Source organism: Bactrocera tryoni, chromosome 2 (assembly GCF_016617805.1).
Source record: "Bactrocera tryoni isolate S06 chromosome 2, CSIRO_BtryS06_freeze2, whole genome shotgun sequence".
Lineage (NCBI taxonomy): Eukaryota > Metazoa > Arthropoda > Insecta > Diptera > Tephritidae > Bactrocera > Bactrocera tryoni.
This window is the reverse complement of record NC_052500.1, coordinates 24,861,458-24,878,054: the sequence shown is the minus strand read 5'-3', so window position 1 is coordinate 24,878,054 and position 16,597 is coordinate 24,861,458. Positions and strand designations below refer to the sequence as shown.

Below are 16,597 nucleotides of genomic sequence, written 5' to 3'. Positions count from 1 at the left end.
GTTAAATTTGCAACTTTTTTCTTATAATTTATATACTAAAAACTGCACATAAATAACATACACACATTATTTGTGTTTAACAGTTGTTTTTAAAACTATGCGCTCTCCAATCAGTTTTTTATTATTATATATTTAGAAAATTTTAAGCAATTTTTATATTTTTTTCAAATGGTATATTTATTTTTTTTTCATATAGTGTTTTTTGCTGAGAATTGTACTCAGACGTTTATGTACATATATTTTTTATCGCATGTGTTGATAGTATTAGGTTTGCCTATGCTAACTGGTAATACAATGGTATTTATAATACAATTATTATGCGCATATGTAAATATCAGGTGGCAAGCTAGCAAGATAATTAGTTAAATAATTACATGTGCTATATATCTTACGGAGATCTAAGCAAAAGTAAAAAAAATTATAATAAATAAAGAAAAAATTCATTAAATTCTTTTGCACAAGTTGACCACCGAAAAATTTCATTCGAAAATGAATTTTTTCAATATTTTTAATATCATATAAATACAACTAAGTCTACACTATATAGGATTTATTAGCTGCAATTTGTTTTGTTTACCTTTTTTTATACAATATTATTTCTTATTTAAACAACTAATTGATAAATATGTAATTTGAAGTTAGCAACAATGAAATGATTTTTGAACTCAAAATTAGAAAAAAATGTTATGAAGAACTGAAAATAATGCATGATCTGATAATGATTTGAAAATAATGGATGATTTGTTGATATGATGCTACGCGTTGCCAACTTCTTTGCTGATATTTGACATTTAACACTTTCAAATTTTATACGCTAAAGTTTAAGGTGTGTTCACATGCCCGCGGCTGCTAAGAGTACTATGTCATATTTTGCTTTCAAAAATAATAAATTCTAATTCTTTTTATACTTTTTGACAGCTACAATTAAATGAAATAAACTAATACACAGTTAAGCAACTTTTGTACAATTATTTTTTATGTACAATTTTCATTTTATAAAAAAACTTTCAGTACACAACAAATCTTAAGACGTACATGCCTCAATTTCGATACGATTATTACAACAAACACGCCCCTATCTAACAAAAGCACTCCCCACAAATATGTAAAAAAAGTTATTGTGTCTCTGCTCTCTCTCCATACAAGCGCTTACGGTTTTTCCACAAATATGGCTGATCCGCACGCACAGTTTCGGTTTTCGCACAAATGTGGCTGATCCGCGTGGCTAAGCAACTTAGATTTTCAAATCCGCCGGTGTATTTATCTGATCTACAGACAGGATCATCATATTCTTGATGTTGGCCACCTCCGATTCTAGGCGTGCCAAATGAGATTTCAGTATGTGCTCGCGTTCGGACGGTGTCACGCCCACAATTGAGCTGTTGCTCTTATCGGCTTTGCGTTGAAATTGTGCGGTCCACTCGGCGCTGCCGATTGAAATGCCCGAGTCGCGTTCATCGCTCGAATTATCGCCATTGTCCACCCAACCGGGTGGTGAGGCGCGATTACTCACCGGCTCTTGTTTGATGTGCTGTAGCGCTAGCAGCGCCGTAGCAGCCGCATCCTTATCACCTAAATGTGACTTATGGCGCAACTTGAGCGGCAAACAGTTGTTCGAATCGCTGCTGCTGGGACTGGTGGTGCTGATGTTGACCGCATTGTTATGTTCGATATCGTCAACGCCATCCGGCTCGTGTTCGTCATCGCCGGAGGCCACACCTGACGAGGAGGCCGACGACGAGATGGTCGATGAGAGCATATGCTCATAGGCCGGCGAGCAAGCGCGACGCGATAAATTTAGCACGTCATTGCCACCGTTAGCATCGCCATTACCGTTGACGGATGAGGAGGTCACTGCATCGACCGCGCTCGAGCTGACGCCATTGGTTTCGGGTGATTTTGTGTGATAGCCGTTTTCTAGATTTTGAGTGGACGCTGTTACCTGATCCTTTGTGCTGTAGGCATACATGCTGGCGGGATGTGGTGGCACGTATAGGGGTGCCGTTACCGGTGCATTGTAAAGTGGCGCTTCGGTCGTGTCGGTTGTACCATTCGTGTTGATAGCAGCACCGACTACAGCAACAACTTTGCGCAAATTATCGAGATCATCGCAGTTGACATTGCGGTTGAGCGCTTGCAACACGTGCAAGTTCTGCAGATTGGACGGAGGTGCTGGTTGTTGCTGCGGTGTCGCTGCTGTAGGATGGTGACGTGCGCTCTCCAAATGTGTGGGCGCATTAGCGTTATTGACGCCGTTACTTAAAACGCTCGTGTTGTTTGCACGTGCCATTTCAGCGGTGTAGTTGGTGTTGAGCGGCAGGGGTGGTGGAGGCTGATAGTGTTCGCTGTTGAGGTGTACTGGCGAGGTGGACATTTGCATGTGTGCGACCGACGATATCGCATGCGGGTGCGTTAATGTATTGGCCATATTCGTTTGATTCACATTCTTAATGGCCTGCTGCAGCGACTGCTGTGACGTTTTACACAACAAGCCGTTGTCGCCGTTCAAAGCGCTGTTCGGATCGCTGTTCGCCACCTGATTCATGGTGTTCGACTTCTGTGGTGTCAGTATGCCATTGGATGTGGGTGTTTGTGCCATGGTTGTAGTGCTCGGCATGCCACCTGCGCCATTGGCGTTTGCGTGCGCTGGTATGCCGTAGACAATGGATGTGGGCACCGCTGTGGTGGCGCCATTGAAACCGCCATTTATTGTCATTTTGGCGCGCTTCGTAATACTCAATACCTGCTCACTGGTGGGCAATGAAGCCAATATCTGTTCGACGCTCACCAAATTCTCACCGGAAATATTGAACTTATCTTTGATAGCGTCCAACTGTGCCTTGAGCACGTGATTTTCTTTAGTCAGCTCGACGACACGCTGTTCCAGGACCATATCGTTGTAGCGACGCTTCTCGCGACTACGTTTGGCCGCCTCATTGTTGCGTCGACGTCGATCCCAATAGCTGTCGTCCTTCTTGCTGTCCGGCGTAAACTCACGCTGCTTGCGCTGTGTGAACAGATCCTTATGCGCTTGCGCCTGTGACTTGGACATGCCGTGCGAATCAAATGAACTGTTGGAACCGCTGAAGCTATTGCGGTATTGTTTGCCATTCACATGCGACATGTTATCGGGTAAGCTGTGACCACTGTCGCTGGATTGTGGACTGATAGGGCCGTACATGGAGTAGGCGTGTACTGCAAGTGGGAGTAGAGAGAGCAAAGAAGTGCTTATCACTATATGTCTCACACATTACATATACATATAACAATAGTTGTATATAAATGAAGATTATGTGTCTAAATATTTTGTAAACTCACCATTGTTTGCATCATTTGAGCTGCCGTTCAACGATAGTGTCGGCGAAATGGACGGTAAGCGTACGTTGTGCATTGTAGCTGTTTTTGTGTTTGAACCTGCTACCGAGGAACTTATGTTATTGTTGTTCTTGTGATGGTTAGTATTTAAGGCAGCAACGCTGAGAATTTCCGGCATATCAGTAACGAAATTTCCACTATTCAACACTTCACTGTTGGCCGTGGAGCTGATATCATTGGAAATTTGGTGCTGTTGCTGTTGTTGTTGGCGAGCGATCAGCTCAGCAACGGTATTCCGTTTATTGTACTGCTGTTGCAACAGCTCTAATTGTTGCTGGTTGAGGTTATTACAATTATTGTTGTTGTAAATGTCAGAATTTTTGTTGTTAATGTTGTGGGCTTTATAGGTTGCATCTAAAAAGAAGGAAAAAATGAATTTTGGTTAGAATATTTTGCATAATTTTATTAATATTAGTAATAATATACTAATGGTATATAATACATAAAATAATGGAAAAATAAATTTAAAAAAATTTTTGTATTAAATTTTTATATTCGTTTTTGCTTTAAATGATAAAATCTGTTTTAAAAAGTTAATGTGTAATTTTAAGCAATTCTCGCTAGATCACTTTCCGTTGAAAAATAAAAAAAAAAAGTAAAAGTAAAAGCTCTGCCTCAGTTAAGCAGAAAGCTCACTAAAAGCTTTGTGAACTAAAGCTTTTACTTTAAATTTAATTACTCATGTAATTTAAAGCTTTTACTATTTTTTTTTTTTTGTTCTCAAAATTGTACACAATTCTCACTTAATCTTTTTTTGTCGAAAAATGTGAAAGCTTTGCCTCAGTTAAGTTAAAAGGTCACTGAAAGCTCTTTGAACTAAAGCTTTTACTTTAAATTTTGCTTGTTCTCAAAATTTCTTGATATAAAGTATATTTATTATAATATTTATTTAAGTATTGTTCAAATACTTTCACAAAACAATATGCTATTCGTTTCAAGAATGCTTTTTCTGTGAAAAATTTGTTGCATTTAATTTGACTACAATTTACAGAATTTAATTAATTTATTGAGATAAATAATTCGCGCTAAATAGTTTAGCGCCGAAAAATTGGAAAGCTTTCGCTAGCTAAAAGTTCCCAAAAAGCTCTGTAAAGTAAAGCTTTTATTTTAACTTTTGTGTGTGCGTGGAATATCATGTTTTTTCGAACAAATTTTCGTCATAAGAAGTTCGGAAAGTGCGTTGCGGTCTAGAATAAGCCGAGAACAAGTAAATCAATATATCAAGTTCCACAGAAAAATACCATCCATTTCATAGAAATTGAAAGCTTTATGTAATAATAAAAACTAATTAATAATTAATTACGATTGCCTCTTACAAAATACTAGCATTGCAGACGCGATGAATAATGGTGAATTCTTACTAAATATGTAAGTCTATAAGTATGTGTTATGTATGTATGTATGTTGTATATATAGAGAGCCATGCAGTAACCGCTGAGAATCGCAAGGAGTTACAAAGGGAAAATAAATTTTCTGAGTCATGCAATATTTCCACCATAAACCACAAACATATATTTGAACATACATACATACATATGTAAGCCATGTTGAAGTTAGTTTACGTCCTCTGTTGAGGGGAAGTCCCATAATGTATATTATATGTCATAGAAAAAAAGTTGCTACTTTTTTGTATACATTCGCTTTATATAGTTGGTATTTAAAGCACTGACCACATAAACAAAATGTTATACGAGTGCTTATCATAAATAAATATACAGATAAATACGGCGGCACAGTAAAATCGGCTTGTAACTATTGTAGAATTCGTTATGAAAATGGCAGTGAAAGAAAGTGACGAAAAGAACAGACTTTTTAACACTTTTATGGGAAATTGCACGACAAATAAAGTTTTTTTGTAAATAGAAACACATTTAAACTGCAGAAATGTAAAATTCAAATTTTTTGTGAGAAAGAAATTACGGACAATTTTGTAGCTTTTTTGAACCGGTTTGAAACATGTGTAGTTTGGACCAATTGCTAAAATCAGCAACTGCTGGCTAATTTATGAAAAATTTTATAAAACTGCATAATTATATGTAAAATTTGTTTCTAGTTTGTAACTAGTATATTTCGGACCAGTTGTTGAAATCGCTAAAAACAACAACTGCTGACTGATTTACAAAAAATTCCATAAACTAGATGGAATTTTCGGTCTAGTTTGTAACTAGTATATTTCGAACCAGTTGTTTAAAAACAGCTCTTCCTAGCTAATTTGTCAAAAAATGTTATTTTTTGATACAATGCGTTAATTATTTGAATTTGTTGTTTGTCCTAGTATTAAATGATATCACCACTAGCCGTCTTCTCTCTAAAAACATATATCTATTTGTTGTTTTTGTATAAATAAATAGTTTCTATAAAAAATATTAGCTTCACACATCATTCGGTGCAACGTACTTTTATCCTTTGCGTATATGTTATTGTTATAATTTTTAGCTGGATCCACTGCTGCGCCGTTAGTTGACCCTGTGTGCTTCAGCGCATTATTATTTTTTAAAACAAGCATATTTTTAGCTGCCGAATTTTTGAATAAATTCACTTTTGGCTCCAAAGTGCAAACAATAGACATTTTAATTAATTTTTCTTCGTACACTTGCACTTGCTGTTGTTGTTGTTATTTTGCTTTGTTAATGTTTTTTGTTGATTTGTAGCTTATTTATTCTTATATTATTTTTCATTTAAAAATTTTTAGTACACATATTTTAATTTCTTTTTAAGTTGTGTGCATTTTGTTAAATTGTTTTTTGTTGTATTTTTTAATTGTTTTTTTTTATTTATTTTTAATTGTCTTTTAATCTCCGTTAACTTCTAATGCAGTCACTTCATTTTCATTAATTATTTTAAGTATACAGTTCTGCACAGCATAACTTTTGTTGTATATTTTCTTGTTGTTGTAATATTTGCGTAATGCAAATAATATTTTTTTCCGTTAATTATTTAAAGTACTCATACTAAATAATTTTTTTTGTAATTCTCAAACACAATGTAGCGCGCAACGCAATCCGTTATCTGTGCATATATCCCGTATTTCGTGTGAGCCAAGTACGAAGGTACATATGTAAATGTAAATAAGTAGCCGAAAAATTCACTGCGCGCCCATTGTGCCGCTGGCGTGACTGGATTTGGAAATTCTTGCCACCACACTTAGCGCTTTTTACTGCGTTCCATTTATGAATTCAACAGTTTTTTGGATAGAATCTTGTTGGTTTTGTTTTTTTCGGTGAGAATATTGCATTAGCGGAGCAGCAAATCGCACAACCGTTAAGCACGACTGTTAAAACACAATTGAAATAGAAAAGCTTTCACAAGTAAACCTCTTTCACTGCTCGTTAAAGGCAAATAGCAAGCGCAGCCACACATCGGCTCAGTTGGCGGCTGCTGGCTGTGGCTATGGCTGTTGCTACTCCCCTTGTTGCTATTGCTGTTGTGCTGTTTGTGCTGTTTGTGTTGGCTAATGGCCATAGCGCGCATGATTCTCTGTATTTTGCCGTTGTAAATGCGGTCACGTTGCAGCAACATACGTTTACTTGGTCGCGTTTCGAACATGTTGCAACCCACATTTTTCATAATAAAACTGGTATTGACAGCTGTGTCAAACCGCCACCACGGCGCTGCCCACTCTCACCTGAATAAAAGCATCTAAGCGCTGGCTTCACTACAACCCAGCCAACAACAACAACACAACACACACTCATAAATAGCGCTGTTGTTGCGCTACAAGTTTTCCTGTGCGCTTGTAGTTGTTGCTTAACGGTGCTTATTACTTACCGGGCTAAGTTGGTGTGGGTAAAAGTGAAATTTCTTTTAAGCTGCGCTTCAGAACATGTTGCGCGCCGCGCCAGCAAACGCTTCGCACAGTACTATACGAGCGCGCGTTCGTTCGTTTGTTAACTAGGTAAGCGCACCGTCGTCGTCGGCACGTCTGTCCGTTCTGTTCGTACGTCCGTCCGTTGCTGCGCCAACGACGAGTAGATCACATTGCACATTTCCATTTGTATTGAGTAATCATGTAATCTAAAGTGCATACGCTGGCGTGTAGTGGTTGGTGGGGCTTGGAGGCTTGGGGTGTGTTGTGCGCCATACTTGCTGGACTCCGACCGTGGCGCTGGCATAGTCACGCGTCAGGGCCGCACTCTCACTCCGCATGGGTCCATTGCTTAATCGAGGCTGCGCGACGGCAGCGCGCGTACATATGTACGTACTCGTATTGTTAGTTCGTTTCCTTCGCGTATGCGCCGTCGAACACCGTTAGCGTGTAAGAACGTTGAAAGCAACTCCAGCAGCGTGGCGTAACTAATTACATGTAGCACAAATGTATGTATGTATAGTATATGTAAGTATGTACAATCTTACACAGGTTGGCGCTAAAACGTGATTTGTGAATTGTGTTTTTGTAATCGCTGACGCTGGCGCTGCTAGCTCGACGGTTTCTTCTTATATCTTTTTAGCATTGCGTTAATTGGCGTAGAGCTAATATAATTTAGTATTATCCAACGAAAAGTTGCGGAGCTAAGGTTAATCAAGAATTGTTGCTTACAAAACGGTAAATGAGCAGCATAAGGCGGCGCGCAGAGCACAGTGAGTAGAGCATAGAATTTCGACTTTCTCGAAAATGTGTTATGCTACATGAAGACATATAGATAAATACATACATACATACATACATACTTTCATGCATTCATACAAAAATACATACAAACATACATACATAATTCTTACATACATAGACACATACTTACATTCATACAAAATACTCCCATAGCAGCACAAGCACAAGTAGAAGTACAAGCTTAATGCGCTCTTCTATGCGATCTTTAGGTCTAAGCCCAGTCAAAGTGTATGCACGTCAGTAGGGCATAATGTGATAATGCTATGCTAACGGTTCTCCAAAAGTATTGCCCTACTTTTAAGACAGCAAATTGTGGGTTACAAAAAAAGTGTGGCTCAGTAAATGATAATATTCCACTTCACCGTCGACATTTTCTTGACTCCGCGCCTTTGTTGCATGGCAGAAAATGGTGTTGGCGCTTTCTAATAATATTTGGAACCGTTTTTTGTTAAGCGCTCAACAAAGCGCTAAAAGCATAGAGTTAGAATTTTTTTTAATTCTTTGGCTTAAATTGTATTAGTGGGTCAGGTGTGAATGTGGTTGATGAATGTGTCGCAGATATTTTTGTACGAACATTAGTTTTTATGAACATTGGTTTACATTTTAAAATTAATATTTTTTTATATAACATATTTCTTTTATATAACATACATATGAATATACAATGTATGAATAATTTTAATTTATAATAAGAGTTTAAAATTAAAAAAAATTGAATTACATTTTTTAATTTTTTTAATAATATTTTTTCTTGATTAATTATTAAAATATGTATGTGTTTAAATAAAAAAAATTTATTTAAATTTTAAATTTATTTTAAATTTTTTTTTTAAATTTTTTTTCTTAATTAATTCTTAAATAAAAAATATATATGTATGTGTTTAAAAAAAAAAAAAAATTTTATTTAAATTTTTTTTTTTTTTTTATAATTTTTTTTCTTAATTAATTCTTAAATAAAAAATTTGTATGTATGTATTTATAAAAGAAAATAATCCAATATGAGCACAGAAATATATTTTTTCTAATTTTTTATTCAAATAAAAAAATATTGTACATACATACTACATATATAATATATGTATGCATAATTTTAGTTTATAAAAAGTATTTAAAATAAAATAAAAAAATCTATTTTATTTATTTACTTTTTACAAATAAAATATATTTTTTTACTTCTTAATTAATTATTATATGCACTTACATACATACATATGTATGTATATAAAAAAAATAATCCATTATGAACACAGAAACATATTTTCTATAGTTCTTTATTCAAATAAATTATATGAATGATTTTAATATATTAAATTTATTTTCATTAAAATATGTATATACGATATGTTCGTGTGTATAAATTTTTTTGTAATTATGAGTACAAAAAACTATTTTCCTTATTTTTTTGCTCAACAAAAGTATAAAAAATTAAAAAGCAAATATATTTTTTTAATAAAAATGTACATATATAAATAAATTATGGGCTAAAAAACGTAATCTCTCTCATTTTTTGTCAAAGAAAATCTATAAATTATTTGTTTTACAAATGACACAAAAACATATTCACCATTTTTCCGTAAAAGAAAAATTTTTTTTTAATTAAATGTGTATAAATTAAATAATTTTGAATCATTATGAACATGAAAAATATATTTTTTAAATTTTTTTTGTTTTTTTTTTCAAATACCAAAAATCAAAAAATTTTGTAAACTTAAAAATATATTTTCTTCAAAACCAATGAAAAACTTGAAATAAAATTAAATTAAGATACGCTTCATTTTGAGTTCCGACGGCGCTGCTAGTTTGGTAAAAATAGTACGGGATTCTTGAGAGTAGTTGAGGAAGTAGTTACAAATTTTTAAAACAGTGTAAATTGTGTTATTTTAAATAAAAAGTATACTAATAATTTTGTTATTGTTATTGCAATTCTTCAGAATTTTCAAAAGACTTCAAGTTCTCATAAAAAATTATAATAAATATATGTATGTATGCAAATAAACAACTAAAAGTGATTGAAATGCTTCAAACTAAATGGTGTAGAGGTTATAGCAGCCGACCCAGCAGTCTAGTTGATCTCCGTTTCCGACTAAAAAAAATTTTTTTTTTTTGCTTGAATAATGGTCACCCAAGGGCCAGAAAGAGCAAAACTTCGCTTGAATTTCTGCCGCGAAAGAGCTTCTCATAAAATAAAACTGTCTCTGGGAGACTAAAATCACCTAAAAACCCGCTTGTAGCTGTGGCTTCTGTGACTGAAATCCATTAGACTCAATAATATAGAGGTTACAGAATCAGCACTAGCAGTTTAGATGATCTCCGTTTCCGACTAATAAAGTACTGGTTTATTTGTTTGAAAGAGCTTCTTATAAAATATAATACAACTGTCTCTGGGAGACTAAAATCATCTTAAAATGTAAAAATGGAAAGTCACCGCTTATTGCACTGGCTTCACAAAAAATCAGTCGAGTTTTGTATCGAAACCTTCCAAAGTACTACATAAGAACAGAAACCTGCGTCACTTACAAGCTCAGTTGTAGGGCCAAATATATACAATTTATGAAATATTAGCAACTATAGTGGACGTAATTATTTACAGTTATTGCTAATTTGAGAAGTGCATTTCCACTAATATAATTTTCTCATTAACACCGGATATTAGGCACGTCTATAGCCAACTAACTTGCAGTAGACTACTGTGCCTGGACAACAGTACTTAAACAAACAAACTACATAACTTTAAATTAAATTTTAATCTTTTAATTTTCTTCAACCTATTTTCAGCCGCCTCAACCCCCTCCACCCCGCTTGCATACAAGGCAAATCATTTACTTCTATAGACGCAATGCAATCAATTCGCTGCGATATTTCCTCACGTTGCAAACTACAAACTTGCATGTATGTACACAACCGTATGTATGTATGTATATATGCATGTAACCATACACGTTGCTCATACAATTCTCCAACGTTTTGCTTGTCGAGCGGTTACGAAACACCGCTACTTATAAAAACGTAATAGCAAAAGCACATTCTTCAGCAGCTGTTGATATCATGGCGAGCCGCTGATGTGGTTGCTATTGTTGTTATAGTCGTTTGGTGTTGTTATTGCAATTGTTGTTGTTGCCATAGCCACTGTTATAAGTTAGAATCAGCGCTATTTATATATCAATGCACGGGGCGGCATACGACGCGGCCACTGTCAAGCGACGAAGGTAGAACGTGTGTCACGTGTAGGGAAATGTGCTTGGTGTTGTTATAAAAAAAACACACCAGTGCAACGCTCCCTCAGCTCACATGTTCTAGACACTCATTTCGCTGTTGTGGCGATTAGTAGTGCAATAATAACAGAAATGGCGATAACAACAATAACAATAACACTCAAGAATATAATCATATACATTTTTTCCATATAAATCGAACACACTGGGCAAGCGGTGGCGGGCGGGTGATTTATTGACGTTGTTGGGGGGGGAGGAGAGTGCGAATGGCATCGAATTAAGTAGAAATATATGCGAATGTGATTGAATCGAATGCACTGAATATACTTAATTTCGTTGATAATATAACGATTATGTAAACTGTTGTTGGTTTTTTATAGTAAAACTTAATTTTGCCGTTGATATTTGTTTGTTTTTTTTTTTGCTTGCTGATTGCTGTTATTTTACACATTTGTTATGTAAAGTGAAATATACTCGTATGCTTAAGCAGGGGAAATTGTACGCAAACTATGCGTGTGGTGAGTTGGGGAAAAGGAGTAGGGGATTTTTTAGAGTTCTGCAGGGAATTGTTATGAGCTTTTAAAGTAGTTTAGACTATATTATTTTACATACATAGCTTGTGTTAGACTAAAATGGCATAGTATTGCTATGTCCTGAAAACTATTTTTAATAACTTTTAATATTATTTATGTGTGCTAAATGTTTATAACTTTTTATTTTTCGATTTTTTTTTTAATTTTTGAAAATTTGTAAAAACTTTTAATTTTTTTATGTACATACGTATGTTAAAAGTTAATAATTTTGAATTTGTCGTAATTTTTTTTTGTAATTTTTGCAATTTTGTAATCATTTTTGATTATTTTTATGTTAATAAAAGATTCTTTTTAATATTTTATTTTTTTCTTTAGTTTTTACTTAAAATTAAAAAGGAATATCTATGTATATTTAAATAATTTCCATAAATTTTTAGTTTTTTAAATTATATTAATTTAATTATTTAATATAGTATACATTTTTTATTTAATTTTACGAAAATTAAATATTAAGACACAAGATTGGTGTTATTACTGCAATTTTTACACATATGTTTTTTTAATAATTTTAAGTTAATTAATAAATTTTTTAATTAATTTTAATTATTAAATATTTTTATTTTTACTAAAATTAAAAAAGTATATACATTTGTATATATGTATTTACATAAATTATTTTTAGATATTTTCACTTATTAAAATTAATTTATTATTAATTATTATTTTTGGTGTTTGGGAAGATTTTTAGTTAGTAGACTTTGCTGCCAAGAATTAAGAAAATAATTAAAATTGAAATACTTTGAGATATGTATGTATGCGCATTTTTTAAAGAAAACATCAGACTTTTAATTATTAAAATAAAATACAAATATTTAAAATTAAATTATTTTGAGATATGATCAATTGCTTTTATTTTTCATATACAGGGTTGACAATTTTTTCAATTAAGAAAATTTATAAATTTTTTGTTTACAAAATTTGTAATTTTTTATTGAAAAATATTTAACTAACAAAATTTTTAAATTTTCCTTTACAAATTTTTTAATTAACAAAATTTGCAAATTTTTTAAAAACAATTTTTAATTAACAAAATTTTTGAAGTTTTGAATTAAAAATTTCGAAACAAAAATTAAATTTCCAATTTCTAACTCCAGTTTTGCGGAAAAAGAAATATAATAATATTTTTTTTAATTTTCTATTGGGACTAACTTTTTTCATGCCGTCAGTTAGGATTATATTATTTTTGACATTTTCAAGCTGGGATTTCGGATTAAATAATTTTTTTTTACTTTTCCAATCCAGTATTTAGAACTAGTAATTATTTAAAATTTTTTAAGTTATTTTTTTTTAATGAAAAATAAATTAATGTCTAATAATATCGGAAATAAATTTGTAATAAAATAAAATTTAATATAATAAAGGTAGCAAATAATTTAATTTAATGAGCATACAAATTATTTTCATTTAAATTTTTTCAAGTTAGAAATTAAAGAAAAAGTTAATTTGAAATTAATTAATTTTTTATTAAAATAAAAAAAAAAAATTATTAAAATAAAATTAATTTATTTGATTATTTTAATTTTTAAATTAGAAATAATTAAATAAAAATAATTTGTATACAAATTAAATTTTTTTTAATACATTATTTGCAACAATAATTATATTAAAATGTATTTTGTTATTCATTTTTTTTAATTGTAAAATTTACTATGTCTATGTTGAAATTTTCAAAATTAAAATTTTCTATAAAATTTGCATTTTGATAAATAAAATATAATTATAGGAATATAATTACGGGTGAGCAAAATATGTAAAATAAATTTATAGGTGGAAACTTTCGGTTTTTTATTGATAAGAATACTAAATATGAGGTTTTAAAATATATCGTATTAAAATCACGGACCCAAAATTTGTTATTATTTGTTTCTTATTACTTATTCAAATTCTTAATACAGTTTTTGTTGTTACTTTTTATTAATATTATTATTGTATTTATATTATTATTATTATTTTTGGCATTATTTGTGTCAATTACATGTATATTTTTATCAATTATTTAATTCTCTTTTATATTATTTATTGAATTAATTTGAATTATAAAATTAGAACATTATATATGTATATATTTTGAGGTCATGTATGCAAATTTTACCTTACAAAGCTGTTTTCTGCAACTAAAACGTAAAAGCGATTAATGCAGGGCACAGGATGCCTTGAATTTTGCTTCCTTCGGTGACCAGGGCGTATACGTAACTATTTGTTAAACACACAGGAATATGCTACATATGGTAGTGTGAGTCAACATATGCGAATGCAAAGGATTTTGAAACTGAACACAACTAATAGTCAACATTTGACTTTCCATATATTCGCTGCTCTTACACAGCATTCAATCAGAAAGCTACCATAAATTAATATGAATTAATATTAAGTATACATATGTATATGTATATTTATTAGTATACATATTTGCGATATGTTAATTATGCCAACAATATGTTTGTATAACATAATATTTACATACAACAGCAAACTGAATTTCGCTGTAAGCGCAACAAGTCGGCTAACAAAGCGACTTACAATGGCACTGTGTTAGCTGCGACGCCAATGGGCCACGTTGCTCGAAGCATTCTCGGCAGCGACTTGATGAATGTCAATCACACGTGAGAGCGAATTGTGCAAATACCCAAACGTGACTCAACGTGATGATGTTAATCGCCTTCGTTTCCGACCGCCCACCATCGCATAGCACAGGGTGGTGTACCGTTGAACAGCCACACACACACGCAAACGGTTACAATTTGCTATTTGCTGTGGAAGTGTGCTTACATCTGTGTTTACACTTAATTGTGGGAATTTCAGCAGAAAATAGTTTTCATATTTTTATCTAACTATGTATGCTTGTATGTATATGCTGTGCAAGTAGGCGTGGTTGTGCTGTAGACCACTAAATCAACGTGATAATTCGCTGCAAATATTTGTTCTAAATAAACAGTTATCTAATCTTAAGTTCTCTTTTTTTGAAAATATGTAAATAACTTTAAATAAAGTCGACAATGCTTATGCAATAACAGAAAATGTACGAAGTGGCACGAATACGCAAGCATACAGGCGCTTACACATATGTTGGTATAAAACTATAGATATGCCAGCTGCAGTGGAGTCGGAGTCAAAATTAGACGATGGGCGTGGCACTGACCGCTTTTAGGTGAAAACACATATCTCGAGACCCGCCCGACCGATTTCAACCAATTTTGGTGTGTTATATTTTTCTGACATTTGTAATGTTAGAGTGTGAAAATTGGCGAAATCGGACTACAGTCATGCCTACTTCCCATATAAAACAAATTTAAATTTCTTTTAGTTCTTTCACTTTCCGGTATACAAATCAATTATTATAAAGGTTACAACTTTTCCAATCCACATCCAAGCGGATCGCTGATTTGGCCACGCCCCGATGGAAGAGAAGGACGTTTTGACCAAATGAGAGTTGCCTTCGCCAGCATGGCAAAGTCGTGCTTGCCGACTTTAACGCCAGGGTCGGCTAAGAAGGTACCTTTGGCACAACGGTCGGTAAATTCAGTCTCCATGATGACACATCCCCAAATCGGTTAAGGCTGATCGACTCGCCGGGGCTCGAAATATGGTTATTTGTAGTGCCAGATTCCAGGATAGGAAGTCTATCTCCGAATCGAAAAGCCACCAACCAAATCGATCACGATAGATGGAAGACACGTCTCCAGTGTTCTAGACGTGCGAGCGCTCCGAGGTCCTATCTTGTTGCAGCCAAGATACGGAACCGCCTCTGTGCAGTAAAAAACGTACATCAACAAACATAAGGATAGTTCGACGTCAAGAAACTTGGACGGCATTTCAAACTCCTTACGTACAGATGCAAAAGAAATCATTGGTTTTCGGAAAAACAAAAGAACAGCAGGTACGATGAGAAGATGAGATTACCCACCTCGTAAGGTAACAATCGACCACAACACGTGCGGAATGGTATATATATCGAGAGTTGAAGAGGGAACCGAGACGCATTTGCAACAAAAGACAAAAAAAGAGAGAGACCGAAATGCGTGAGTATGAAGACAGTATTGACAAGCTGGCTAACAGAGGTGATGCTCGAAAATTCTACAAAAAGATGAGGTTTCAAGACCGGAGCATACACTTGTAGAACCTCCAGAGGTGATCTAGTGACCGATGCCCAAAGCATACTAAAATATTGGAAGGAAAACTTCTCCAGCCTGCTGAATGACAGTAAAAGAATAACAGCAGGAAATGGTGAAACAGATTCCCCAATCGATGACGATAGAGCGAACGTTCCATTGCCTGACCAAGAATTAGCCGTCTGAAGAGCAACTAAGCACTTACTTCACTTGCTAAAATGTTAAGTTGAACGTATGTAGTTTACAGCAATAAAGTGATATCATCATATGCTAGTTCAAGTTAATTATCTCCAGTTAATTATAACTATCTTTATGATTTATACCAGTTGCATGTTCGCTTCGCCACGGCCTGTCTTATATACTTATGTATCATATCAAGAGCAGCTACTCTTATGGATCCTGCTATTACTATTTGCATTATTATCTACTGATATTTATGCATAGCAACAACATTTGCAGCTCTCAAATTAGACGGCAGTAATAACAATAACTAATAACAGTTACTTTTTTGCGATTTTTTACTAAAGTTAATTAACTTTAGAATGCCCTACACACATACCTGCAAACAAACAAAAGTACTAACCAAGTCAACTACAAGTGAGAAATAATAAAAAAATTTATTGCCGTATTTTCCATGACGTGCACACTGTGCATAACGCGAAATTTCATTTTCCAGAATGAACGAAAATATTAATAAGA

General features: G+C 33.3%; 1 protein-coding gene across 3 annotated transcripts in view; it reads right to left on the bottom strand.

Annotated features, from left to right (window-relative positions):
* Positions 1-180: 180 nt before the first annotated feature.
* Positions 181-16,597, bottom strand: part of LOC120768940 (myb-like protein A) — a 34,995-nt gene continuing 18,578 nt past the window's right edge. The window contains exons 1-3 of one of the 3 annotated variants that reach the window (XM_040095723.1): positions 5,773-6,019; positions 3,319-3,729; positions 181-3,195 (exon numbers count right to left, since the gene is read on the bottom strand). In XM_040095723.1, the coding sequence (XP_039951657.1) occupies positions 1,235-3,195; positions 3,319-3,729; positions 5,773-5,944 (2,544 nt within the window). In that variant the 5' untranslated portion in view covers positions 5,945-6,019 and the 3' untranslated portion in view covers positions 181-1,234. Of the gene's footprint in view, positions 3,196-3,318; positions 3,730-4,908; positions 4,937-5,772; positions 6,020-16,597 lie in introns of those variants that run through there. The other 2 variants (XM_040095725.1, XM_040095724.1) reach the window with 2 other exon arrangements.